At 40.5% G+C, this 27446-nt stretch overlaps 1 protein-coding gene across 21 annotated transcripts in view; it reads right to left on the bottom strand.

Annotated features, from left to right (window-relative positions):
* Trpm3 (transient receptor potential cation channel subfamily M member 3) overlaps positions 1-27446 on the bottom strand; it is a 789469-nt gene that overhangs the window by 246237 nt on the left and 515786 nt on the right. For all 21 annotated transcript variants that reach the window (XM_038320029.1, XM_038320049.1, XM_038320011.1 and 18 more), the window contains exons 2-5: positions 22365-22444; positions 20928-21132; positions 7807-8020; positions 4223-4347 (exon numbers count right to left, since the gene is read on the bottom strand). In XM_038320029.1, the coding sequence (XP_038175957.1) occupies positions 4223-4347; positions 7807-8020; positions 20928-21132; positions 22365-22444 (624 nt within the window). The remainder of the gene's footprint in view (positions 1-4222; positions 4348-7806; positions 8021-20927; positions 21133-22364; positions 22445-27446) is intronic.

The following is a 27446-nucleotide window of genomic DNA, read 5'->3' as shown; positions in this document are numbered from 1 at the left end:
ATATATATGATAGTATATCTGATAGCATACCTATGTGTATATGTACATATGATGTTCAATCATTTGCTGCTGGGCATTCAGACTAATTCCTTATCTGGATCTGTTGTGAACTATACTGCAGGCTTTGGTGTTCTGACTTCCCTTCCTTTGGATATATGCCTAGAAGTGGGATAGCTGGATCCTCTGGTATAGCTTTTTTAGTTTTTGAGGAACCTCTATACTGTTCTGAATAATGACTGGGCTAATCTATATTACCATCACCAGTATATGAGGTCCATTTTTGCATATCTTTGCCAGAATTTTTTATTTATTTTATAATACCTGTTTTCAGTGTAGTTAGGATTTACATGTCCCTGATAGCTAATCCTATTCAGTGTTTCAATATGTTAAGTAACTTGGTTATTTTCCCATTTTAAAGTTAGAAGATTTGCTTAAGTCTTTTTTAGTTTCTAAGTAGTCTAGCTATTACCCCTCTGTCAGAGAAGTAATGGTAATTATTTCCTCTCATTCTGTAGGCTGCTTATTTATCGTTCTCATACTGTGGAGATGTTTTGGGTTTGATGTCATCTCAACTAGTCAAGTTTTGCTTTTGTTTCCTGCTATTGCAGGTCCCCTGTAGAAACTCACGGCCCCTATGGGGTCTTAAAAGCCTCCTTCTTTTTCAGATTCTGGTGGCTTCAGACCTCATTAAGTTTTTGATCCCCACTCCTCATTTCAATGATTTTTTTTCCTTTTTTTGAAACTAGATTTTCTTACATAATATGTTTTGATTATGATTTCCCCTCCCTGTACAACTCCCAGCTTCTCCCCACCCCACCCCCAAGCTGGTTCTATCTCCAACAGAGAGTGAGAGAATCCTTTTTTTGGGGATCTGCACCCTTCTCAGCACCACTTCTACAGTGAGCCCTTTTGGGGCTCTGCTAAGCATTGGGTACATGTGCATGCATGGCATCTCTGCTCAGTTTCATTGTGCCTCTTGTTTCTTTTGCCAATGCTCTGCTGTCTAGGACACTGCTGGTCTACAGCAGATCTTGACATCAGATTTTGTGATGCTGCCAGCTTTTATCCCCTCAGGAGTCTTTTGGCTATCTGGGGCACTGTGGTTCCATATAGACCTTAAAGGTCATTATTTCTTGTTCTGTGAAGAATGTCATTGACATTTTAATAGGGCTTCCATTGAATGGACAGTATATTTAAAAAATATTAATTCTTCCAATCCACAAACATGAGAGGCTTTTACTTAAATATATTTAATGTCTTCTTAAATATATTTCACCAGTGTCTTATAATTATTATTGAGTCCTTTCACTCTCTTAAGTGTTTATTCCTCAGTATTAGTTGGGCAGCTATTTTTTTGCACTGTCCAGAATCCAGGCAGTAAGTGCAGGTAGGGTTCTTTCTGTGTTGCAATACTAATCCTTTAAAGGACATTTAGTGCATTTAGGTCACAGTCAGTCTGGGATGTTGTAGACCCCCCAGCATGGACTTTATAACCCTAAAAGCAGTTCTGACTCAAAGCAGAGCTTAGCACCTTTGGGATTTGTGGGGAGAAGACCTGGTTGTTCATGAAGAAAGAGGGAAGTGCTGGGAACTTCTGATCACATGTCTTGGATCTCATGCTACGTTTTATTTTACCTTTCTTCCAGCTCTCCTAGTTCTCTGTGAGGTGTGGTTTGTTTTTGTTAGCTCTCTGGGAGCATGAAGGATGAAGGCACACAATTTATGGCGTATATGAGTACCTTTCCCTACCCTCTGGGCTAGCACCAAGACCATTTTAATTGGGACACCATAAAACATCTCTTGGCCCTACTAGCATGCGTATGTTCTTATTTTCATATGATAGAGAAGTGATAAGAAGAGGAAAATAAATTGGGACTGAGTTTTCCAACTCACAAGGGAGAAATCGCTAACAGAAATCTTGCTTCCTGTCATCCTATGGCAGTCACAAGATCAACAAATATGGAATAGGATAAGCCAGCATTCTCTGCCTGTGCTAGGCCAATGAAGTTATTATTTTGTTACTGTGTCTTTAAAAAATGCTTTGACTTATTCAGTTTATATGGATGAGAAAATTCTAGAACTGCAACCCCAGTTGAATAATAATGCTTATGATAGAAATATTTAAGTCATGAACCTTCCAAAATGACTTCTGAGTCATCCTAACACTTGAAATAATTAATTTATACCTTCATATTTGGTCTAATTAAAAAAAAATCAGCATTTATTTAAAATCCAGGTTGGAGTTTGAGGCTAGTTTATTCTAGGAAAAGTTAGTCCCAGATACTCTGAAATGATAGATAGCCTCTTTCCTAGTCAGACCTGCCTTGCCTCACAGTTTGGGGACTGCCAGCTGGATGAAGTATCCAGGAATCTTGAGTTAAGAAACCCCTTTCCTATCTTGCTTTCTCTCTCCTCCATCCCATGTCTTCCTGCTAACTTTGCATTTATGTATGTTATTTGGTAGTGTTGGCCATGAGTGCACATTGGGTATCACCTCTAGAATCTGCACTTCCGTTTCATGGCATCCTCTCTTGGGTTGCATTAAAAAAGTGTCTGTATGGGCTGATCTATTCGGAGCTTACCAAGCCCAGCTGGACTGGGACTGAAAAAGCATGAGATAAAACCGGTCTCCCTGAACATGGCGGACAATGAGGGCTGCTGAGAAGCCAAGGACAATGACACTGGATTTGGATCCTACTAGGCATACTGGCTTTGGGGCGGGGGGAGGGGACTGGCCTGTTTGGATGCTCACCTTCCTACACCTGGATGGAGGGGGGAGGAACTTGGACTTCCCACAGGGCAGGGAACCCTTACTGCTCTCTGGACAGGAAAGGGAGGGGGAGGGGAGGAGGGAGGGGTAAATAGGAGGTGGGGAGGAGGCAGAATTTTTTAATAAAAAAAACATTTAAAAAAAATAAAAGAGAAACATCTTAGGGGTTCATTTTTCAAAAATAAAAAACTGTCTGTATGATGTGAGAATGGCAAGACTGTGCTGCAATCTCAGAATAAAAGAATCAGTTTTGAACGAGTTGCTCCCCAGGCTTTAGTATCTTATTTTGGCTCCAACAGATCTCTTGATAGAAAATTATTTAGCATAAATGTTTTACTCTCTGTGGGGCCTTAATTCAAGAAGAGTGAATTGCTTTAATGTACTGAATAATGATAAAAGTTTTGTAGAGTTATTGGAGGAATAAACTATAGTCACCTGCTCACTAGTTTATCAATTCAGGTTGATGGACTTTTGAGAAGTTATATAGAGAGCAATATCTCTGGGAAGGTGGTAATACTGTTTATATTTTGCAAGCGGATTCTCCAGAAAACAAATAGAAATGAAATCATAACGTAGAAAAAAGTGGGGAAAAATGCTCTAGACTTCTATTGTTGGTTAGTGTGTAGTCCTGGACATAAGAAAGAAAAACAGAGACTGACACTCTTTTGTATTTTGGCCTGGGCTTTTTAAAGCTAGATAGAAATAAATCATAGCCAAGTACTTACCAAAGGAGGGGCCAACAAGGGAAGTCATGATGTCTCATGGAAGGCAGTCCCTTTGGCTTTCCTCAATTGGGCAATGAGCATGCTAATGCTACAAAAGCCAGAGCCTTGCAATGGGAGAGCCCTACTCTGATGGAGCACAGCTCTGATGGAGCACAGCTCTGATGGAGCACAGCTCTGATGGAGCACAGCTTGGATGGAGCACAGCTTGGATGGTTACAGCTCTGATGCAGCACAGCTCAGAGGACTACTGCTCTGAGGGACTACCACTCTGACGGAGCACAGTTCTGATGGTGCACAGCTCAGATGGAGGACTACTGCTCTGGGACTACCACTCTGATGGAGCACAGCTCTAATAGAGCACATCTCAGAGGACCATCATTCTGATGGTGCACAGCTCAGATAACTTCAGCTTTGATGGACTACCCCTCTGATGAACCAGCCAGTTCATGTTGCCAGATGTTACATGGGATAAATGCAGGTTGGTGTTGTCATGCCAAGAATATGTTGTTTGAGCAGAGGCAGAACAGTTGGTCTATCTTATATTTGACTTTTCTTGGTTGGGATAATCAACAGGGAACGTATCTACATAGAATTTGGAAGCCAAGAAATCATTTAGTAAACCTTTCATAATAGGAATTTGACTTTGAGAGTTGGATTCAAAAGTGTCATCCTGATGTATTACAGCTGCTAGGGGAAGTCAAATAATAGAACATTCCTCAGGACTTACATCTCTTCCAATCAGGTCCTCCTGGTTTTCCACAATTCCCCAGGGGGCGATACCTATGGTGCATATCTTCCCTCGAGACTTAGAGGCATGGTCCTTCAAGGCATCTCCAACATGGCGAATGACTCCTAGGAGCAGAGAGAGAGGGATTAACCTTGTCTTTTAAGGGCAGTGACCTTCCTACCATTCTGCAGGAGATTAATGAGTGCCTGTAACTTGGGGGAGAGTGTTGGATATATGTGTTTGACACATTTCTATAAAAGCTACGTTTAGAAGAGACTTCATAAGAGTGGCTATAATGCAGATATATTTATCAGATTTAATAAAAATTTAAACAATGCATTTCTTTAACTCGCATGGAAAAAGAGAATATCTAATGTCAGCAAAGAATAAATACAATTATAATATAATTAGAGGACCCTTTTCTTGTAAGCATAGTGATTTATTAGTATCCTTGCATCCTTGGAATAAAAAGCAAAAAAGTTAATTTATTCCACAGTCTGTAAAAGAATTAGGGTCATTTCTGTAGTTATTTACCTAAGATTTTATTAACTTCAATTTCCTCTTTCTATTTATATCACATAATGTGGAAAGCCTGGTAATAATGCTGTCTTACTCAATGGCAAATTTATGCTAAAGCGTGTGAGCACACCTTCAATATTCACCATCCTCCTTGCTTCCCCCTTCTGCTAATGATTGCCTCACAGTTAAAAGCAAGGAAATTCAGATTGCAGCAGTAGGGAACCTGATCTTACTTTAAGAAAGCATTTAAAGGATAGACAGTTTCTAATCCCTTAGCTCCCTTCTTGAGCAATTGTTTCTATATATGACTTGTAAGATACATTTTCTAAGAATTTACGCTCATCAACATTCTCTCTATTCCTCAGGAAGCATTCATCTTCAGTGCCCTCCCTTCTACGAATATTAAGTTGAATATCATTCCTTGCACATAGAGCAGCTTGTGAGTCCCCAACAGCCCCAGATTGCTAGGCTTCCTCTAGTGATGCCTAGCAGCATGTGAGACGTACCCTCTGAGGTCAACTTGTGGGCCTTGAGGGACTGGCTGACTCCAAATAAGGGCTCGGAAACCATGCACTCACTGACCAGGCAGAACACCCCCAGCACTGTCACTGTGGAGACGTCACATGTGTTTCAATAGCTCAGTTGTGAAGTAGACGCGAGATCAGACAAAAAGAGTTTCTTTTTAGGAATCAGCTAAATCACCTTGAGCACTAATCCACAGTGCGCTCTCCTGCGAGCCTGGGAGAGGCCCTTCTCACCTGTTAGCTTGCCAATGTGTCATCTAAGTAAAAAGATTTCTGAACACAACTTTCGGACAAAAAAGAGGAAATCCATAAATATCAATATAATATGCATAACACATCAGGGCTGGGTTGGACAAGAAATCTAACTTTACGGCATGCCTCTTTGCCTGCCTTGGTTTTCTCTTCCTGCCCCCACATTTAACAGCTATCATTAAAGTCCCGTACTCGGAACCAGAGATTAGTAGTTTGGTTTCTAGTATTTAGGATGTAATCCCCCACCTCTGCTTTTGAATACATTTCATAAAAGAAGAAACCCAACTAGCAATCCAACCTTCTAAATATAGAAAATTGGTTGAAATTTTTTTCCGAGCCTTTTGAGTCTTGCATTGGGCAGGTCTTTCTACATCAGTAAAGCAAAAGACAAAATAATTACAAGTAAGCACTTTTTACTTAGTGAATCAAAAATGTGGCGGCTAATATCTGAATAGTCACTAAAATTTTTCTTTACAGGATCAACAGTAAGAGCTGACTGAGCAGGTCAGCCAATGATGTTGCCAGCTGATGGGCTGGGCTGGAATTTTATAACACATCACTGGGTGTGGACCATCTGTACAGCTGACTGCCAAAACACGCCTGTTTAGCTGAGTGCTAACTGCTCACAAATTCTAGCTGTGTAGGAGATTTCAGTTTTGGTATCACTTAAGCATCATCCAAGCTAAAACTCAATTATTGTTTAATAAAAACATATTAGTTGGCCTAGAGTTATATACTCTGGATGTCCCACTAACTTCAAATGTGCCCATGTGTACAGGCTTTGAGCCTTATGACACATTTGTATTTGCTTATTACAAAGTTACTAGGATACTTTTGCTATTCTTTTGGAAGACTCTCCTTATCCCCCTCTCAAGCCCTAGCTATCCTGGAACTCATCGTTATAGACAAGGCTGGTCTCAAACTCACAGAGATCCACCTGCCTCTCATTGCTGAGTTTTGGCGTTAAGGGCATGCACCACCACACCTGGCACTGGTATCCTTTTAATAGGAATTTCTGACTCAGGGTCTCTGGCAACAAAGTTTACTCCATTATCTGTTGCATACTAATCATGTTCTGCAGACAAGAACCTAACTTTAAGTGGTTATTAGAATTGATTTAATTACATGCCTGTATCATACTATGGAAATTTATGTGGCAGACAGAAAAAAGTATTTGGAATCCAAGGAAGTTTTGAATTAAACATCTGTTGATGTAGAATATTTTAAAAAATATTTAACATTATAAACATACATGGGTCTGGAGAGATGTTCAGTGGTTAGGAGCATACACAGCTTTTGCAGAGGATCCAAGTTTGGCTTCAAGTACCCAAGTACCCATGTTGGACAGTTAGCAACTGCCTGTAACTCTAGATCCAAGAAGGATCTGGCTTCTGAGGGCACTACACTAATGTGTACAAACCCACTCAGACATGCACACATACATATAAATAAAAGTAAAATATCTTAAATAAGCATGCAGTAATCTAGACTTACCCTGATAATTCAGGCCCCAGATAGAAATGGCATTTAAAATGTAGGGCTAGGAAGATGCCCAGTAGATAAAGCAACTGCCATATAAATGTAAAGACCTGAGTTCGAACCACCAGAACCCATGTAAAAGCCAGATACAGTAGTATTCTGAGCATCTGTAGCATGCCCATAGAGAGATGAATGGCAGAGAATGGAGAGTCGTGAGAGGCTCACTGGATAACTAGTCTGGTGTACACAGCAGTGAACAACAGAGAAACCCTGCCTCAACAAGGGGAAAGGCAAGGATTGACACACGTAGATCTCTCTCTCTCTCTCTCTTTCTCTCTCTCTCTCTCTCTCTCTCTCTTTCACACACACACACACACACACACACACACACACACACACACACACACACACACACACACTTAAAAAAGTTATTTGGTACCAAGCTGGAAATTACATAAATTACGAAGGAAAACAATCCAATTTAAAACAAAAAGTTATTTATTAAAGTGCTAGTGGAATCCCATGATAATTTGACCTACTGAAAACATCCTGCAAATTTCAATTAGTTGTGTATTCAAATCCTTTAAGTCATTAAATAGTAAAACCATTTCTCACATGCAGTTCTTCTTAGCTGAAAATCATCTGTATAGCTATGACTTAGGCAAGGAAAGAAGGGAAAGTAGAGGGATGAGGAGGAGGGTGGACATGTCTGGTAGAGATGATGTAGAGAAATATAGACTTTTCAATGAGGTGAAATTATTCTAGACACAATATTATCACAGCTGCCTTTCTTCATCCCACTCTGATTACCTGTGTTGACCCCTCCCGTGAAGATCCATGCTCCGGTTGTCATGGCCGCTTTGATGAGCCCTTTCCCGAAGACTTGCTTGAGTTTGGGCTGGAGCTCAAAGTTCTGCAGCCCTCCGTGCACAGAGATGAGAAGTTTGGGAAGCTCCAGTTGCCATTCCTTGGTCATCAGGTGTAGCAAGAGATCAGGTTTCGTATCAAAAGATACTCGAACATACTAGAATAAAGATGGACAATTAGGGAGATGGGTAGGGCCGCCTGGGGCTGTTGGACTTTGCGATAGTTAGATGTGCTGTACTTGAAGAAAATTGTGTGTGTGTGTGTGTGTGTGTGTGTGTGTGTGTGTGTGTGAAATTAGATATTTTAAAGAGAAGGGATCATTTCCTTTACCAAAAGAAGCTTCAGGAGACAGAGGGCTCCCTGCTTTTAAAGGTTTTGTTGAGCTTGAGTTATTGCCAGCTTAAAAAAAATTACTTAATTTTTATAAAATATAGTTTAAACACAATTTTCCTGGTAAGCTTTTTTGTCTAAAACAAATCATGTTGATTTTTTACCATTGTTCACATTTGTATACTTCAAACACTCCTAATATTTTCAACATGATCAATCCCTTTAAATAAACTAGACGTAGATACAGCTATGTCTTTGTGTTTTTATGATCTTGTTGTCATTTTGAGGTTCCAAAAGACCCAAAAGTTCTAAAGAATACAATGAAGAATTTAAGATCAGGCTACAGCAGGTTATATTTAACTGTAAATATATCTCAGATAGCCTGTCTTAAAAAAATCTATGTATCTCTGTCTTATCTATCTTTTATCTATGTATCTTTCTATCATCAATCAACCAATCAACCAACCATTTGTACTTCTTTAATTTTTATGAGACACTGCGTAGCTATGACTGGTCTGGAACATGCTATTAAAATCAGGCTGACTTCAAACTATCAGTGATCCTCCTGGTTCTGTCTTCGAAGAGCTGAAACAAGAGATATGTGACACCACATGCAGTTCAAATGTTTTAATTCTAAAAGATGAGTGGCAGAAGACATGCCAGCTATTTCTATGGTGTACAATGAAAATATATAACAGAAACCAAGGGTTTACTAGAAATCAGGGTTTTACTGGACACAACAGAAAATTCTAAGTATATATAACAAATGCTGTAAGTATAATGATAATATATAGGAATAGGATCATATACAGGGACGCACAGGTTTTAGTTCAACTGCATAGTTGATATACTAGGCAATTAGAGAAAATCTTGTGAAATTTACTATTGACATGGCTTGAAATACAGAGACACTCAATTCTAAAAGGAAGTCTCTGCTTGGATGCACGAAGCAGGACTGGATTTGAGAGGCTCTCCCAAAATTTGCAGCCCCTCAACATCTGTCCTTATGACTTTCTGAAGTCTGGGAGAGTTTTTGTGGAAAACTGGTACACATCAAAGTCCTCAACTCTGAAACATTAGGAGGAAAAGCTAAGGAATTATATGAAAGAAAGCTGTAAGGGACACTGGCATGCCTCAACCATGGCATTCTGAGGTAGGCTCTAGGTGAGCTGACAAAATAATTCCCATTGTATCATTTCTAAACACATGCTCGCCATCAGTACTTAGTGTGGTTTGAGACGTCGAAAGTGGTATATTAATGTCAATTTTGGTGTAGTGATGGCTCCAGGTAAGCAGTAGAAACAAACACAGACCCTCTGTGAAGAAATGTGTAATAAATCCAGATCAGGAATAACTGCATACCAACAGTTCTAGACCCTCCAAGACAGTGAGATGGTCTTAGAATACAGGACAGACACATTCAGCATCTTATATATGGATGTCAAAACAAGGAAGAAGAAGTTGTAATGACCATGGCCATTTGAAACCTAGAACAATGTGAAGAAATTAAAATGAATACTGTAAGAGAAAATTAGCATGGAAAAGGAACATATTAAAAATTAGCCATGGACCTGGAAAGATGAAGGTTTGAAGAAAGACACAGAAAAACTAAAACAACTAAAGATGCTCGGGAGAGGGAGTTAGAAATTCTAGACAACCTTGAAAGAGGCACTGCTTGAGGAGGCATTGGCGGAATATGTCTCAGAAATACTGAAGGATACCAACTCTTAGATCCAGGAGCTCAATGGATCCTAGGCAGGATAAATAACAGGAAACTTCAGTCATGATATGTCACAGAAAGCACCCCTCAAAACAGTTGAGAGAAAGCGCCACCTGCGAAGGCTCTAGACTGGAAGGAAACCTACCCCTCAACTTCCACATTGGAAGCTAAAGCCAAGAGAAAAGGCCAGTCAGTCTAGAGCTCAGGAAAAGAAGTTTGGATGGCAACCCTGAGTTTCCCTCTGGAAGTTTTCACTGAAGTAAAATGGAAGTTTATATGATCCGGAATGATGATCTCAAACACATAACTAATTAGTTAACTCACACATGGTAAATACAAAGTCCTGTTGATTGCACAATGTAAACCAATAATCATGCCTAATTTATAGTATAAAGGGATAGAGATAAAGCATTAGGCAATAGATTAGTAATCAAAATCATAGCATTTTTATGTGTATTTTACATGGGGGATATATCTCAGTTGTAGAAGCATGCCTTTGGGAACTCTTGGTTGATACCTAATCACATATAAACAGGTTGTGATAGTGCATGTCTGTAATCTGTAATCCCAAGATTTGAGGAGCATCAGAAGTTTGGAACCATCCTGAACTACATGAGATGCTGTCTCAAAAAAAAAAAAAAAAAAAACAAGAACAAAAGTAAATTCTGGACCCTTGAGATGGTTCAGTGAGAAGCACTTCCTGGATACCAAGCCTGAGGACCTCAATTCAATCCCTGGGAATGACATGGTAGAAGGAGAGTACCAACTCCCAAAAGTTTTCTCTGACCTCTGTGTGCTCACTATGGCTCACACACATATGCACATATGCACGTATGCACACATATATACAAACAGAAAATTAATTAAAATGTTTTAGAATTGAAATGAGTGTTGTACAAGAGAGAAAATAATTGCCTAACTAGGTTTCTGGCACGTTGCTATAATCAGCACTTGTAAGGTGGAGGCAGGATTTTCAGGGGTTCAAAGGCTAGCCTTGGATACATAGTGAATTTGAGGCTAGCCTGGATTTGTGAAATTCTATCTCAAAAAACTCCAAATTATTCACTACCTTTGGGCCAATAACATTCAAGTCTATTCTTTATTCGTGTGTGTAGTGCATGTGTGTGTATATTCATTTATGTATACACAATTGCATACAAGTGTGGACCATGAGTTAATTTTGAGTGTCTTCCTCAACCACTGTCTTTTTATTTATTTTATATATTTATTAAATTATTTTTGTGTGTGCATGCATGTGTGTGTGCATATGCACATGTATGTGTGCATGCACACATGATACATTAGAATTGAGGAAATTAAAGGACAGCTTAGGGAGTAGGTTCTCTCCTCCCATCATGTGGATTCCAGAAATTCAATTCACGTCATCAGACTTGCTTGCCGCCAAGTGCCTTTACCTAATGAACCATTTTTCTAGCCCTTATCCATCTTAAATTTTGAAACAAGATCTCTCTCAACTTGAAGCTCACAGGTTTGACTGGCCAGTGTAGCCCAAGATAACCCCTTGTCTCTACCTTCTTGGTGCTGGGATTACTGGTGTATGCTATTCCGGGCTTTGTTGTGTGGGTGCTAGTATTCAAACTTGGGTTTTCAAATTTGTGTGGTAAGAATCTTACCAATTGAGACAACTCCCTAAGCCCTAAAATTCATTTTTTTGAGGTTAGTGCCAAGGCTCACATGCATATCAATTGACTCCCGTACTACTTTACAGTCAGCTCTTAAACAGTACTCCAAGACGATGACTGAAGCATAGCACAGAAAATACATAAACCAGCAGAGTAGTCTGTAGTCAAGTATTGTCTGTGGCATATCACTGTATATTCTTCACTTTTTTAAAAAAATAGGCTTGGCAGTGTAACATCACCAAACACGTGAACAAAATGAGCTGCCTTTTACATGTATGATTCACTCGCGCCACTCCGTGGGAACCCCCAAGTTCTAAGGTAATACACTCTGCCCTGTTACTCACAGAAACTACACTCCTCTTTCGCTTCCGTCCCAGTGACTGCCTGAGACTGCAAGCCCGCGATGACACAATGTGATTCTTGCTGAAGCCCAGTGTGATAGTTCTTTCTAGATGTTTCCTTTATGTGCCACTTTATACCTTGTGCTACAGGCTGCCTTTGGCTGCCCATGGTTTTTGGTAAGCTTTGTCAATATTGTTGTGAAACAGGCACAGGATTATGAGAGATGATTATGTAATCATGGGGATCTGGAGATCATCTCCTCCAACTATTCTGTTTATAGCCGCAGAGAGGAGGCACAAGGGCTGTCTTACAGGAATATCAAATCTAGCTACCCAACAGTCATTTACTCCACTATTATAGCCATATTGTTAAAGTTACAATGAACCCTGATGGCTGTAGATGGGCTTGGTCTTTACATGTAAAAATGTAAAAATTCTTTAAAGTGTAAAAATCATAGGATAGGTGAGCTAGTCAAAAATGGAGGTTCTGATTTAATAGGTCTAGGTTCGATCTTGGCTATCTTCATTTCTAACAGCTCCCTGGGGTCTGCACATGTGCAGCTCCTGCCCAGATAAACAAGACCTAAGCAGCTCCTGCCCAGATAAACAAGACCTAAATAGTGTGTATATGGTTTGAGTGTGTTCTTAAATTTTTATGTTGAAAAGGTTATCTTCGGTGTAGCCGTTTGGAGAGTAGTTAGGTCACGAGGACACTGTCCCCCTGACTAGATTACAGCTCTTATGGCAGGAATGAGGTCCTGAGAAAAGGATGACCTTGCTCTCATTCCTGCTGGCGATGGTCATGTGTGCACACAGACATGAGTTCTAGCCTTGGCATCGACTGCAGAAAGACGACACTAAACCATGGGCCACACTGGCAACAAGCCCCCAACTCTGAGCTTCCCATTTTCCAGAACTGTGAAAAGTAAGAGTCTATTCTTCATATGCTTCTCATTCTCAGATACTCTTCTACAGCAGCACAAGGAAGGACTAAGGCAACATATCTGGTATTTGGTTTGGAGCCAACGGAAAGTAAAATATACTTAAATTTTCTATGGAAAACAAAGAGATGATGGGGAAGAAACTGGCTACAGTAAATGAGAAGGTACAAGAATTGGCAAGCTACTCAAGGCATCTTCACTAATGGCATCCATCTTGGCTAGGACTAGCAGAGAAAGTTGATATTCTGCAAAGACCACAGCTAACTATCCAGAAGCTGGTAAAGACCACAAACATCCACTTCCTTGACTTTTACATATTGCCCATAATCTATAACTTATTCTACTCCTCTCCAGGAAAACAAAAGGCAAATATTTAATTAAATCTGTATTCTACTTTTTTTAAAAAAATAATTTTGATATAAAATAAAAAGAAATTTGGCATACAAATAATTTTGTTTAGAAAATAGAATAAATGGTTTGGGAGGTAAAACTCTTATTAACATTGGGTGAAGCATCATTTTAAGGTTACCTAGAAATTTCAATTAAATAGAAACTATTAAGATGCTATTCCTATGAATGTAGAGACCAGATTCCCCACCACACCTCTCAGTTGTATAGAACAATGACCTCACTTGCTCACTCAGCAGCTTCACACTAACTGTGCCCAGAGAAATTCAACAATTCCTATTAAATTGTTAATGTGATTTGAAATTAGGAGCAATTTGGGTCATCATGAGAAGCAATTCAATTTTTTTTTTGATTTTGGGATGGGGATGGCATATGTGTGGAGGTGAGAGGGTAGCTTGTGAGAGTCAATGCTCTCCTTTCTCCGTGTATGTTCCGGGGATTGAACTCAGGTTATCAGCCTTGGCTGCAAGTGCCTTTTCCTCACTGAACCATTTCACCAGCCTATGATGAACGATTTTCCCATTATGAGTCATTAATTGCTAAGGGATCATAATGCAGATGACCACACATCTTCCTAATATGTGTTTCAAATGTGGCCACCTAGGCATTACTCCAGCTTGGTGCTGTTTAGCAACTTCCAACTCACTCCATTATCAGATGCTAACAGCATTGGTTATTTGGATAATGTGAGTATCTGACCTGCTAAAGGAGACCAACCCTGACCACTGCACAGGCTACTGTATGGGTTAAATGGTGGATGATGTGATGGCCAAGAAGCTCCAGTTATGTCCAAAGTGGGTAAAGATTCCTTACATTCAACATAGACATAGTGTGCCTGCATTTGGCTGATTCAAGTCACATGCTTTTCAAAATAGTTTTTTATTTTCCACTCTAGTTTTGTGGGGGTAGGAGGAGGCCTTGGCCTCCCTTTACAACAGACCTTGAGGTCTCCAGTTGATCAAAAGGGAATCTGAGATCAAGTACTGTGTGCATCTATGTAATGACCTGCCCTTTGCTTTGCCGGCTGTTAGGTCTCTCGTTTGACATTGGGAAGCCTGTGCACATCAAGTAGGTGGATGACTTTTGGAATGTTCTGTGTAAGACAAAAGCTAGATTTTGTTGAAATTGTATAGTTTTATGTTCCTGAGTTCTGTGGAGGTCAATGAATTCAGCACTATTTTCACATGAAGATATATATATATATATATACACACTTTAATTACCAGACAACAAACTAGAAATTACCTTTTGTGAGACTCTATAGGCAATGAGAGCTTCTCTTTGTTAATGACCTCTGCAGAGGGTCAGCTATGCCTGATCTTGGGGTTCCTGTACTGAGCAGATGATTTTCCTACTGAATTGGCTATTACGACGTCATCAATCCAAATGCTTCTGCTCACTTATGGATGCAATGGAGCTCACGGGGTGTCACCAGGCAGTGTTCATATCCCCTTAAATCATATCTACAGGGACAAAGGCTGGATGGAGTGAGGATATAGTCATTTCTTTTTAGAGTTTTAGAGCAGATGGAGAGATGGAAGCTGTTTCCTTCAACCAACCAAACAAACAAACAAAACAAAACAAAACAAAACAACAACAACAAAAAAAAAACAAAGCAAAGACAAAACTCTATGAACTTCTGTCAGTGGTAACAACTTGAGCTTGTGCTAATTCATGTCATCTTTTTAGTCCTAGATTTTTATCCATGTAACATTGCCCAGTTGTTTTAATGAAAATGAAAATGGGCCGCAGTACAATAAATCTGGAAAGACTCTTGGAAATGTTCAATGACAAATCCTCTCCCCTTCATTGAAAAGCCATCATTAATTCTTATAAAGAACCACTTGGTACTTCTTAAGCAGTGTTTGTTCTGATTAATGGACCTACCATTGTGAAATCTGTTTTAACGGTCTCCACAATGCCTTTCTTTTTTTTTTTTTTTTTTTTTTTTTTTTTTTTTTTTTTTTTTTTTTTTTTACATTTGTTTGTGGTTTTATTTTTTTTTTTTTTCTCATGGTTTATTTTTTTTTATATTTAAAAATTTCCATCTCCTTCCCTCCTCCTCCCCCCTCCCTCCCCTCCTTCTCCCCTTTCTCTCCCCTCCTTCTCCCCCTTCCCTCCCCTCCCCTCCACCCATACCTCCCCTCCCTCCCTCTCAAGGCCAAGGAGCCATCAGGGTTCCCCACTCTATGCTAAGACCAAGGTCCTCCCAACTCCCCCCAGGTCCAGCTCATAGTAGGAAATGGGGCCCATTCTCTCTGTTGAGAAATGTGACAAGCATCATTTCATTTCTCAATTTTTGCACCACATATAAAGGGGGTACTTGTAATTAAAGCTGCAGCCAAACGCAATATGTCACACCAGAGAGAAATCTGCTGAGAGCAGCTTCCCAAGTCCATGGAGACTTTGCATCCAGCTTAATGGTTATGGTGGTTCAGTAGACAGAAGAATCTCACTAGAAAGAGAATATTTGGAATTGCATTCAATGCATTTAAATTTCCAGTTTGATGACTCTTAATGCTTTGGAAGTAAATGTGTCATTATTTTTGCAGTTTCCCAATGTTAGATATCAGGCATTTGTAGGATTGATATTGATAATGGGAAGCTCAGTAGTGAGAAATAACATAAAATGCCACTAAGCACATACAGGGGTCATGGGGGCTAGTCTATGTGGTTTCTACCAGAAATATTTAGTATAGCATTTTCCAGAAGCAAGGAAGTGGACAGTTTCCTGAGCAGATCCAGCTTCTCCTATTTTACATACCTATAATTAGAATGGGAAATATCAACCATATATTCTACTTTAATTTTATTGTTGTTATTTTTGTTCTTTAAGACAGGGTTTCTCTGTGTAACCATCCTGGCTGTCCTGGAACTTGCTATGCAGACTAGGCTGGCCTCTCACTAACAGAGATCATCCTGCCTCTGCCTTTTTAGTGCTAGGGTTAATTTGCGCCCTGCTTCTACCTTAATTTTTAATTTCACACAAACCATCTGATCCTGTTGCTAGCTCTGCAGCCTTCAACCACAAGGTGCAAACTGGAAATCAGTGGAGCAATCACAAGGTTTCTCCACAGCCCCATCAGCCTATAGGAAGCTCGTGTTAGCCATAATGCTGTGATTAGTTGATCATGTGTGTGAAGAAAGAACCATTTAACCATTTCCTATGCAGCATGTGTTAGTCAAGGGTTCCCAGACTAAATCTGCAGAATGCAAAGAGAGACAATTTGTAAACCTCAAATTCAAACTCTAAAACTCTCTAAGAGGACATGGTTATTTATAGACGCTATGCTAACAGGGGCAACCTTGCTACTATGTGGTCCCCTCCCCCAGTGCTCAGAGAGCAAGGCTTTCACCTCTGTAGGCTCAATAGTTATAGCTTTCCTTGTGAAAACAAGGGCTAGGCATAATTTTCTAAATTATATGAAAACTGTTCTAAGGGGCTCCACATGATCTAAGAGGCAGGGTAAATAGCAGAAAAGAGCCAGAAGAGAATTATGTGGCTGGCTTGAGAGGCTTAAACTGCATGCCCTTAATTAGGTTCAGCCTTACCTGGCCTACAAGCCAGCTTTGTGTTAATTAGAAGAGATGATCTGTAAACAAGTGAGTCTATAGTCTGCTCGTTTTTGTAAATCATGTCGGAGCCCTCAATAGACAAGTCTCCAAGAAACCTCACTATGTCTGCTGACAGGGTTATCTTATTGTGGCTCTAAGGTGGTTTGCAAGTTATAAGACATTCCTAGGAGCGATCTGGTCCTTAGAGCACTCAGTATGGTTTAGAGCTTGTCAGCACTCAGTATGGTTTAGAGCTTGTCATCTGGTAGGATGTATCTTGGGAATGGGCAGGAAGCCAAGTTCCTTCCCTCATTGTCAGCTTGGACTGGCTCCTTCCCACGTCATAGTTTCTCTCTGCAAAGTGTGGATTTTCCTGGGGCTGGATAAGCTTGGACACCGCGTTCTGAACACCACCAAACACTTGAAAGAACTTGGCAAATGAGTCTAATGATCTAAGATGTAATTTTACAAAGACTTCCCTTCTTCTCGAGGCTTTCAAGTTTAATTAACCTCATTAAATATTAGTGATTTAAAAATTCTGCTACAAAAAATTCTAAGAACCCCTATGAAAAAGGTAGAGGCACAATAGTAATTAGTTTCCTTTCATTCATTTCCAAACAACTTCAAATAAAACAGTGGCTGTCATCTCTCCTGGGTACATGTGACAAAGAAAAAAGAGAATGGAAAGGGGGCCATTAGGAAGTTGGGTTCAAGAACCTTCTCTGGTAAAAGAACTTACTTTTGGGTGGCTTCGATTATCTTACCTATAATGAAGGTAGAAGGGATGGAGATTTAATTTTTTTCCCAAGGCCCACTGCACAGTGGAATAACTCCTCTGTATATATTCAAAGATCTTTGGATACCCATGTGCTCATCAAAGTCAATGAATGAACCATATGTCAATCTTAGATATTGCCATTTGTGATGTCCTTCCTTGTTATTTTGTCCCAAGTCAAGAACCACTGATTGTGACCCTCAAGTGCCTTCGATGCTTAAGGGTCTGTGGTACCCTGCTGTCCTACACACGTGGTAGGACAGACACTGCTCTCAAGTAACGGGAGGCATCTTAGTAATAAGTCTGGTCCTCCTGCCACCTGCCTCACTGTGTGCAGTCCACCTTGGCATGTGGACAGTGCTAGAGCTGTATCCTGGGCTGCCTTAAAGAAAAAAGTTAATGTTATATCTTTACCTTAATTTAAAAAAAATAAAAAATAAAAGTCACTCTTGCTCCTGGAGTGTTTTGATGACGCTGCTAAAAATCGCTTCAAGGACTCCTTTCAGAAACGATGGCCCATAGACACATTAAGTTTACTGGCTTGCCCAACTGCAGTTCTGGAGAATAATTAATCCTACAGTGTTCTCACGAAGACTGGCCTCTTTCACAGGAAGTGGGTGCCAGGTCTGTCTGTCCAAACTCCCTGTTGCTTTGCTCGAGAGGTTGGGAAGCAAGAGAGGCTAGGGTTGGCAAGCATCCATTCCCCTACCTCGGAAAAGGAGGCCCGACAGCACCACTTCTTTGTTTAGGTAGGAGCAGCAGAATAACTCTGGGGCAAGCTTTCAAAGGGCACAAGATGCTCATTTGTGAATGAATGAATGCCGGGGATTTCCACTTGCTAAATACACAGCAGTAATGAAAAGAAAAACTGGTCTTCATTAGGCTAATTAGACTTGGAGAGAAAGAAAGGGTGGCCCTTTGAGAGACTGCCCTTAGGCCACCTAGGGCCACTCTAACCTCAGGGTCAGCATCACAGTATGTGCAAAACAGTGCCCAGAAGGGCAGTGCTTAGAGCTCGCATCCCTGAGTTTTTGTCTTGAAATTCTTAATATCTGAGGACTGGGACCATGCATGAGGATCAGGGCTCCATCACAGCTCTGAAAAGCATTTGTCAGTATGTGTTGGGGAAATGAACTCTGAGGGGATTGCAGAACAGTTAGTTGCTCATTTATGATCATGACTATTATTCCTTATAGGTTATGAAAGAAATTGCTGAAGTACTTTGTGGAACACTTTGAAGGGCATATGCTAATGAAGCCATTTTGAGTTTTGCTCCCTAGGCTTCTAGGGGGTCTCTCAGATTCACCAGAAATTTTCAGGGGATGAAAAAAATTTTCGGTAGAGAAAATTTATACAACAAATCGGCTCTTGCTGTGCTCATTCTACCACGCCCACAGCAGGTTAGCTACAGACAGGGACCCAGGTCATGGAACTCGTACTGATTTGCTGGGATGAGTGACTCCCAGGGCCAGAGAGAATGTGGCCATCAGCTCACAAACCTCTAGCCTGCTTTCCTGATGGTGACTGTCACTAAAGCTGTTCTTCACAGAACAAAGATTCAACTGTGGGCACAAGAAAGCTGATGCCCCTGTGGAAATATTCTAATGGGTCGTTGGGCTTCTAGGAAGTACAGGAAGCTGTTTCCCTGACCCGTCTCTATCGTTTCCCTATGTATATTGAGCGTTAGCTTTGTATCAGGTGCCTTTATGTTCATGAACCTCATGGAAGGCAACTTTACCAGCTTTCTAGGAAGAACCCTTGAGGTGCTTGTAAATTAAATGGCTTAACTAAGAATTTCCAGTCAGACGGTGAGAAGGTATCTAGTTCTGTGACTTCAGGAGCACACATCTATTTTGATTGATTACAAAGTTTCCCTCAGAGTAAAACCTTCTGTAGCTTTTGCACCATCTAAAGCCCTTAATCTACAGAGGCGCTATAAAACCTTGAAATGGTCCTGGGAAGTAGAAGTTACTACCCCACTTTTCACACAAGGAAACTAAGGCACTAGGCTTAAATAGAACAGTCACACCACCAGCAAGTGACAGCAACAGGCTATGAATAAACAGCCCATGGATTCCTACTCAAAAGTCAGCCATTAAGCTACAAGGTCTGATCTTTCAGAGTTAAACATAAGCATTGCCTGAAAATATAAATTAAAGTATATGAACTAATAGAGGCATAGATCAAAGGTGCATTCTTTAAAAGATGAGTCAAATATTTTTCCAAGTTCTTTTAGAGACTGGGTAAAATAAGACTATTAATAACGCCAGCTAGAGCCAGGCGGTGGTGGAACACGCCTTTAATCCCAGCACTTGGGAGGCAGAGGTAGGTGGATCTCTGTGAGTTCAAAACCAGTTTGGTCTATAGAGCTAGTTCCAGGACAGCTAGGGCTTTTACACAGAGAAAACATGTCTCAAAAGAACCAATAAATAAATAAATAAATAATAAAATAATAACATAGCTAAATTAATTCATGCCTGTAGACACATCCAGCATTGTGCTGGTATCTTACACCTATTGCCTCTTTCAACTGCCAGAAGCCAGCCTGATGAATTACAAAACTTCCAGAATTTTCAGACTACGATGCTATACTTTTTATTTTTTGAAAAGTCTGTGAGCCATATTAAGTGCAGTCCATTGGAACTATAGTTCGGACACAACAGAATTTCTATATATGTCCCAATTCCTCGCTAAAGATATTGTTCTTTCCCGTTGAGAATATTCCTAACCCAGCTACTTGGAGAAAAGGTACCTGATACGGATTACAAGATCTCTGTCAAGACCAGGAAGGAAACAGCTGGGAAATGCTGCCTATAAAAACAAAATAGAAACCGAAAGGAAACATATTTTTTTCCTTTCTCCAAACCTGGGATAAATGATTTAGGAAAAGGCTAAATAGATGAGACATAGAAAATAATATTTCAAACTGTGCCTAGCTACAGAAAACAAACCAGATTCAGAAGGACAAGTACCACCTTTGCTTTCATATGTGAAGGGCAGAGAGCAGCAGATCTGATTATAGGAGTGATTGACAGAAGGTAATACAGGTGCTTGTGTCGGGAGACGAATAAAGAGGTGATGGATTTGGGCAATGAGTGTGTATACACATACAGAAACAACATTGAACTGCAAGATCATATACAATAGTGCATGTTAACCAAAGTAAAAATCAGCTCATCACCTGATCTCATCCTAATGGTTTAAAAAGTCCTGGGGAAGGTTTTACTTCCCCTACTGGGAAGCGACAGAGGCTGGGTTAGCCTGAAACCTACAGTGTCGCTCTCAGCTGTTCCCTTACAGGATGGGAAATTGTGTCTGGGAGAATGTGATTACTTTTTTTTCTTTTATTACCATGGCTTTGTTGGAATGGCCACCTCCTTGGAACTCAATGGTCCCAAAAGCATCTGTTGGGCTGAGCTGAGTGTGCTTGCTGATGGACCACTTCTCAGACTGGACGTCATTTCGGGAGAGGCGACTCTCATTTTTCTCGTTCTGAAGCACAGAGATACTGGGAGTGAGCCCGACATGCTGGCCTATTAGGCGCCCACAGCAACACCTATAATATGAGAGGTTAAAGTGAACCCCTTGTATCAGCCATTACTAGAATGCACATGCAAGCAGCCTGAGAAACCTACAGACCATGCTGACCCATTCCAGTTCAGTGGTAAGTGAAATCCCAGCATGCAGTCTTATCAGGAAAATGACGGAGAGAGGCTTCCCATAACACCCCATTGACTGCTCTTCCCCACCACCCAGCCTATCCATACTTAACGGCCCTCAACACCCGCACCTTTAAGTACTTGGCATATTATTTGGGACAGGGCAATTGTGAGCAGAAGTTCTCTAGGTGTTCCTGCTTTTAACAGCTCCCATCTATCAAATCTCACATAAAAGATGCTAAAGAGCTTGGGGGGGGGGGACTTTTAACATGTACATTTAAATGAGGAATCTCTGCTATGTGTGGGCCACAACTTAACTCATCTCTCCAATTGAGATTTACTGTCCAATATTCAGTTCTGAGAATAAAAATCTATGGGTTTTTTTTTTTTTGAAGAAGAAATGAGAAAAACTGGAAACTTAAAATTTGTTTCCTTTGTCATCAAAAATGTCCTTCGAACGTTATAATATTACAATTACTAGTAATGATAGTTACATAGCATTCTCTTACACACTAACAATTGAAGATACACTGATGACAAACTATTGTAGTGCTGACGCTTAAGAAATGCATCCAAAGTTATGTATCTAGTCTGTGGCTGGAAGGTCTGTTTTCAGCCACCTTTTCTTCCCATTCAAAAGGCATTTCCAGATGATGATGTACTACTATTGTAGCTTCCCGCTGTACGTACTGCTGATTTCCAGAAAGGTAATTACAGAATTACAGTGCCAAAAAGTGCAGAGCAGTCTGAAGGTCTAAACCCTAATGAATCTTCTAGGAGTGTTTCATTCAATACTGTGTTTTGTTTTGTTTATTTTAGCGGGGCATGTTAGCACCAGTGAAACAGTTTGATAAAATGTTAAGAGGAAAAATAAGTACTTGTTACAAAAATATAGTATATTGTTATGTACAGGGACCAGTCTTCTACAATAGTGAATCTGTTCCTCTGTGTACAGACACTTAGTTGAAGATTAACTTTAGCCTTGCATATTAAGCAGTGCAATATTATATTTGCTTCAAAATATATTTAATTTGGCAGTGGTTCCCTTGAAGTGGTAGTAATTACTATTGGGCTCTATCCCTATAATTTCGACTTTAAATTCTTAATGCATTAAAGATCACAGGATTACCTATGGGGGTCTTTGGTGCTGGGTATGATGTGAACACATTCTCTTTTATAAAATGCTCGTTCAATCCAGGATTTCTGAGCCTGAAAAAGAGAGAGAGAAAGAAGAATGATGAGCATAAATTTTAAATCTTTTTGACTAGATAACAACACATGTAATGTAACATACAATATACTAGTATGTCATAAATGGATGCCACACAGTATATCATCCAACCAACCATTCTCAGAATCTGCTTCCAGTTTCGACATTATAATATTGAGAAGAATGGAAATAGCCAGACTGGAAAAAGTATTAGTAATGGGACTGTAGACATGTTCATTATGGTTTCTAAAGGACAGAAACACAAGGTTATTCATAAAGAAAATGAAATTGAAGGAACCGAACATGACATTTATAATCTTACAGGAAAAGTGAAATTCAGAAGTCAGAGGAAACACACCTAGGTCAGTATCAGGTTTTCACGGTTGAAGCTTCTATTAGATTTTCGTTACAGAAGGAAAAGAAGATGGTGCATAACTCCAAATCCCTGCTACATCACTAACGTTCTTTAAAACCAAGTTTGTGATACAGAAGAACAGAGAGGGAGAAAAGGAAATGGGAAGACAAAGAGGCTAAGTATAGGACAGCCTCCAGGCTCCCAGGTAATGCTTGGGAAGCAAATGGGCACACTTCCCCTTATATCCTATATACATGCCAAAAAGTATGGCTTCTTACACCTAGACACCCTGGCATTGAGATGGTGTTCCTAAATGGGCAAGGATAATCTGTCCATCAGAAGGATATTTTCCTCCCAAGCATCATCTATCTTCCATATATAGGCTGTAGACCACATTATCCAACCATAACTATGCATGAAGCTCCGCACATCTGTAGATGAAAACACACACCACAATTCCAAAAGCCTGGATACCCTGGACCCCTTCCTTCAAAAGCATTTGAAACAGAAGAGAAGTCTCCGTGGAACCTGCTAAACTTCTTAAAAGATTCCTATCCTAAGCATTTAAGATGGAAGTTACTGGAGCAAACCTTAGTTATTTCACATGGCGTTATTTTACTGTCACACCTAAAATCATATTCTTAAAATATCCTGGCCGGATGCACCATTGAGATGTTCACTTGACCTGTGTCAATCACTGGTGGGAGCTGTTACCAGTTTCCACTTGCTATGTGTAATTAGTCCCGATTCCCTGGGCACACAGTGCTATCTGAGTCTTGTGCCTTCTGAGGTACACTTATTCCCTTGATCTCATACAATGGAGGTCTGTGTATGTGACATCCACAGCGGGAGTCATTTAATACTAACAGTAATGCATATTCCACACAAGGCCACACGGAGGATGGTTGAGGGCCGTCAAGACACTATATTCTCTTTCAGTAATGGTCACAGCGGGGCCACTTAATTTCTGGTTTCCCTACATTGTCTTCATTTGAAGTCGCAGCCCACACTGCCTCAAAGGTCTCCAGGTTCTGGCACACCTCTCTACCTTCATGCACACAGAAGTCATTTGTAATTTTGTTTGCAGCAGGACATGAAAAAAAAAAGAAAAAAAATCTCTTCTCAAAGAGTTTCCTTCTTTGAGAAGAAAGCTACTAACTCCATCTTTGCAACAGAAAGGAGCTCAGCAGCAGAGATAACCGTCTTTATCTTTGTAAAAAGCCTGTAAATTAAACTATTCATAGCCCAATGTGCTGAAACACTGAATACTTTTGTTGATGTTATCTGACGTTCCTCACTGGACATTTGAAACCCACTCTCCTACACCTTGGGGAACAGTGAAGAAAGAATGTACTTTTGTTGCCGGTCTTGGCAAGCCTTCAAACAAATCTTTTGGGGCATCATCTGCCTGCTCCAGTTAGTGCTGGTCCATGTTGAAGGAGAGGAAGTTGGAAAGGCAGCATGCGTGGGACATGAAATCTACAGCTGAGAAAGGAGCATGAGCAGGAAGGGCTCTCATAGATGAGAACAATTAGGAATTCTTCTAGCTTCAATTTTCCCCATCTGTATACTGGGTACAATAATAAAGCTTGACATACTGGGTTGTTGTTACTTGGGGAATACCATGCTTGGCTTTCGTTTGTTTATCGAGACAGGTTCTCACTCCCATAGTTCCGGTTAGCCTGGTAATAATTCGTATGTCTAGCTGACCTTAAACTTGAGCAATCACTATCCTGAACCTCCCAGACACTGAGAGTAAGGCATGCACCATCATGCCAGACTTCTGGACTGATTCTCAAACTAATCATTCATTTGGAAGGTAATATGAGGGTTCTAGAAAATACTGGTAGAAATGGCCACCCCTTTGTTTGGCTCTTAGAACACTAAACCGACAACTAACAAGATAAGAAAAAAAGTTACTGACTTTCTCTGAGCCTCATGTATAGCATAGAGACTCTAAACTAGTATGGAGGGTTTTATGATAAACAGACCAAGAGGTTCATCTTGCACACCTAGCACATAGTAGGAGCTCAGCAAGGTTGCACAATAGCTAACATTTGTTAAGGGTCCATTATGTCCTTGGACCCATAGGACAGCACTGATGGGGAGGGACCCTCTACAATACAACATCGATTTTATCAATGAAAAAAATGGAGCCCGAGAGAGTTGGCAAGTAAGTTCCAAAGCCATAGTTCAACCTTGAGCATCTTTGCCCAAGGATTTTTCCTTTTACCCCTTGGATACATTGCTTTGCCAGAGGAGACTGTACTGCTTCTGAATGTCCTTTATGTGTGCAGTGCCATCTGAGATGCCTGGGACTATTTCTGTGTTTGAACCACACTGAACTCCTAGTGGCATGCTGAGAACTGGTTCAGACTTGTTTCTTCCCCTTCCACATCCACAGTCTAGTATTCACCAATGGAGGTGGGGGTGCACTCTCTGCCACCTGTTTTTTCTCTCCCTTCGGGGTAATGGATGGGATGCCACTTTAGGAAGACCCCAATATATAAGGCTGAAATTAAAGAAGGGGAGAAATGTTATTATTTCTGTGGCAGCAAGGAAATGGAATGATAACTAGACTTTAAATTTGAGAATATGGAGGCCGTGCCAAATGAATCAGATTTTTCAAGGGCACTGTTATTATTAGCTTCAATTTGGGAGGTCCTGCAAGCTTTAGTAAGATGGTGTGTAGAAAAATTATTGCAAAAGGATTGTCAATTTGTTTGTAAGTTTTTCAGAGGAAGGTGATTTGGCTTGTGTGCAGTCCAGCAACTTAATTACATTCTCCAAGAAAAGCAACCTCTATGAGGGTGAATGGATGAGAAATCACTTCTGTTTCTTGGTATTAGCAGATTAATCAGTTCCTCTGCCACGGCACAATTGAGAAGAGAAGAAAGGTGAGGTAAAAAGGTCTTCCCGACATTCGTAATGAACTTTGACTCTTTGTTTATGAGGCAAGAATAATTTATCCTAGGAAGTGGGTGTGCATAAGAGCCAACTTAGGAATTCTCCAAAGATGCATAAATGGTACTGCTATATTGTTGGGTTGGCTTCATTGTGCCTTTATTCAGGTTGCTAGTGTGGACAGATATTCGATTTAATTTTTTTTCTTTTGGAAAGGGCATATTTTGATGTACAATCATGGTTTAACTTGTGGCCTAAAAGAATTCCTTTTTCTTTTGTTCAAGGGCTTTGTACTACTCTGCATGAAGCTTTAGACTTTGCTCCAACAGGCAACTAAGTTAGCGCACAATGATTGCCCTCATTGTTAGAAAGCATGAAGTAAATCTGACATGCATTTCCTGCTGACGTTTTAATTTTCTTCTAATGCAAAACTTCAGTGGAGGGTTTGCCCTACCAGCTTCGCTTTTTAACTATTCCACAGAAGTCTCCAGTCATTCTCGAAAAGATCCTATCAGCCCTCAGAAATTCACTTCTGTGCATTCTTTCCTGGAGGTAGACCAGTCAGGTAGCCAAGCTGACTTTGTCAGGGGCTGTTTCCTTCTTGTCTTTCTTCAGTACCAGACATGTGTGATATGTACTAGGGAAACATTTTCAAAGGCTAATAATTAAAGGACATCTTTTTTTTTTAAACAGAAACAAAGACATCTGCATTTTGAACAAAGTATAATCACTACCCCAAGGAATAAAAACAAGAGCTACTTTTAAAAATTAAACATGAAATCAATAAAACTTTAAGATGAAAGAAGGCAAAATGAACCTATAAATATTGTCATATACAAAAGAAACATTAACTCATTTCATTTAAACAGGTTCCACTCTTTCTCACCCAGGCTCTGCTACCAACGTGAAGCCACCAACAACTCTGCCCTGTCTCCCTTTACCTCCCTACTAGCCATACTCTCGGTCCTTCTCCGGGAGGGAACAGTTGCAACACAAACTTAGCAGCTCAGTAACCCGGACAGGCAATCCAAAGATTAAAAAGAAAGCATGATGAACTTCTGGAGACAAATAACGAGAGACACATATCTGTGCCGTTCGCTATCCCAGTTTCAAGAGGCCACCCAGTCTTCATTAGAACAAAATACCAAAATATACGTTCATTTCCCCCTCTGCTTGCTCTCCACCCCCTCTGTGTATTCCCTTGGTCTTCCTCTAAGTCCCCACAACCAACCTGGAGAAGGTGAACACGAGAAAGATTAGCTGAAACCGTCTACCTGGGCACCGACTCTGGCTGGTAGCAAGGCAGAAGTCCCCCTGCACAGCTCCTCCTGTTGCTTTCATTTTGCTGTGACTGGGGCTGGCCATCCCGCTAATAATGCTCGGATGACCGCCCACTGGAAAAAAAAGTCACTTGCCAGGCTCTTTCCCCAAGAGACATTTCAAGTAAGCAATGAACTTGGGCAGATTGGCCCCTTGGAATGTGCTAGTGCTCCAGGATTAGCCTGGCTAAGAATCCCATGGACATTCCCTCAGAGTCCTCAAACACGGCTTGATTTGAACATCTAATCTGAAGCCAGAAGAAAAACAAATCCCTGGAGAGATCGGGTTTAAGCAGCACAAGTCCTAACTGCTTCCTTCCCCACCCCCCGACCTTTTCTTTTTCCATTTTCGAGGCGGGAGGGAGGCTTGCAAGAGTGATAAGGTGCTCGGAGTTCTGAAAGTTCAGCTTTTGAAAGGGAATC

This window comes from Arvicola amphibius, chromosome 1 (genome assembly GCF_903992535.2).
Source record: "Arvicola amphibius chromosome 1, mArvAmp1.2, whole genome shotgun sequence".
Taxonomy (NCBI): Eukaryota; Metazoa; Chordata; class Mammalia; order Rodentia; family Cricetidae; genus Arvicola; species Arvicola amphibius.
This window is presented reverse-complemented; position numbering and strand designations above follow the sequence as displayed.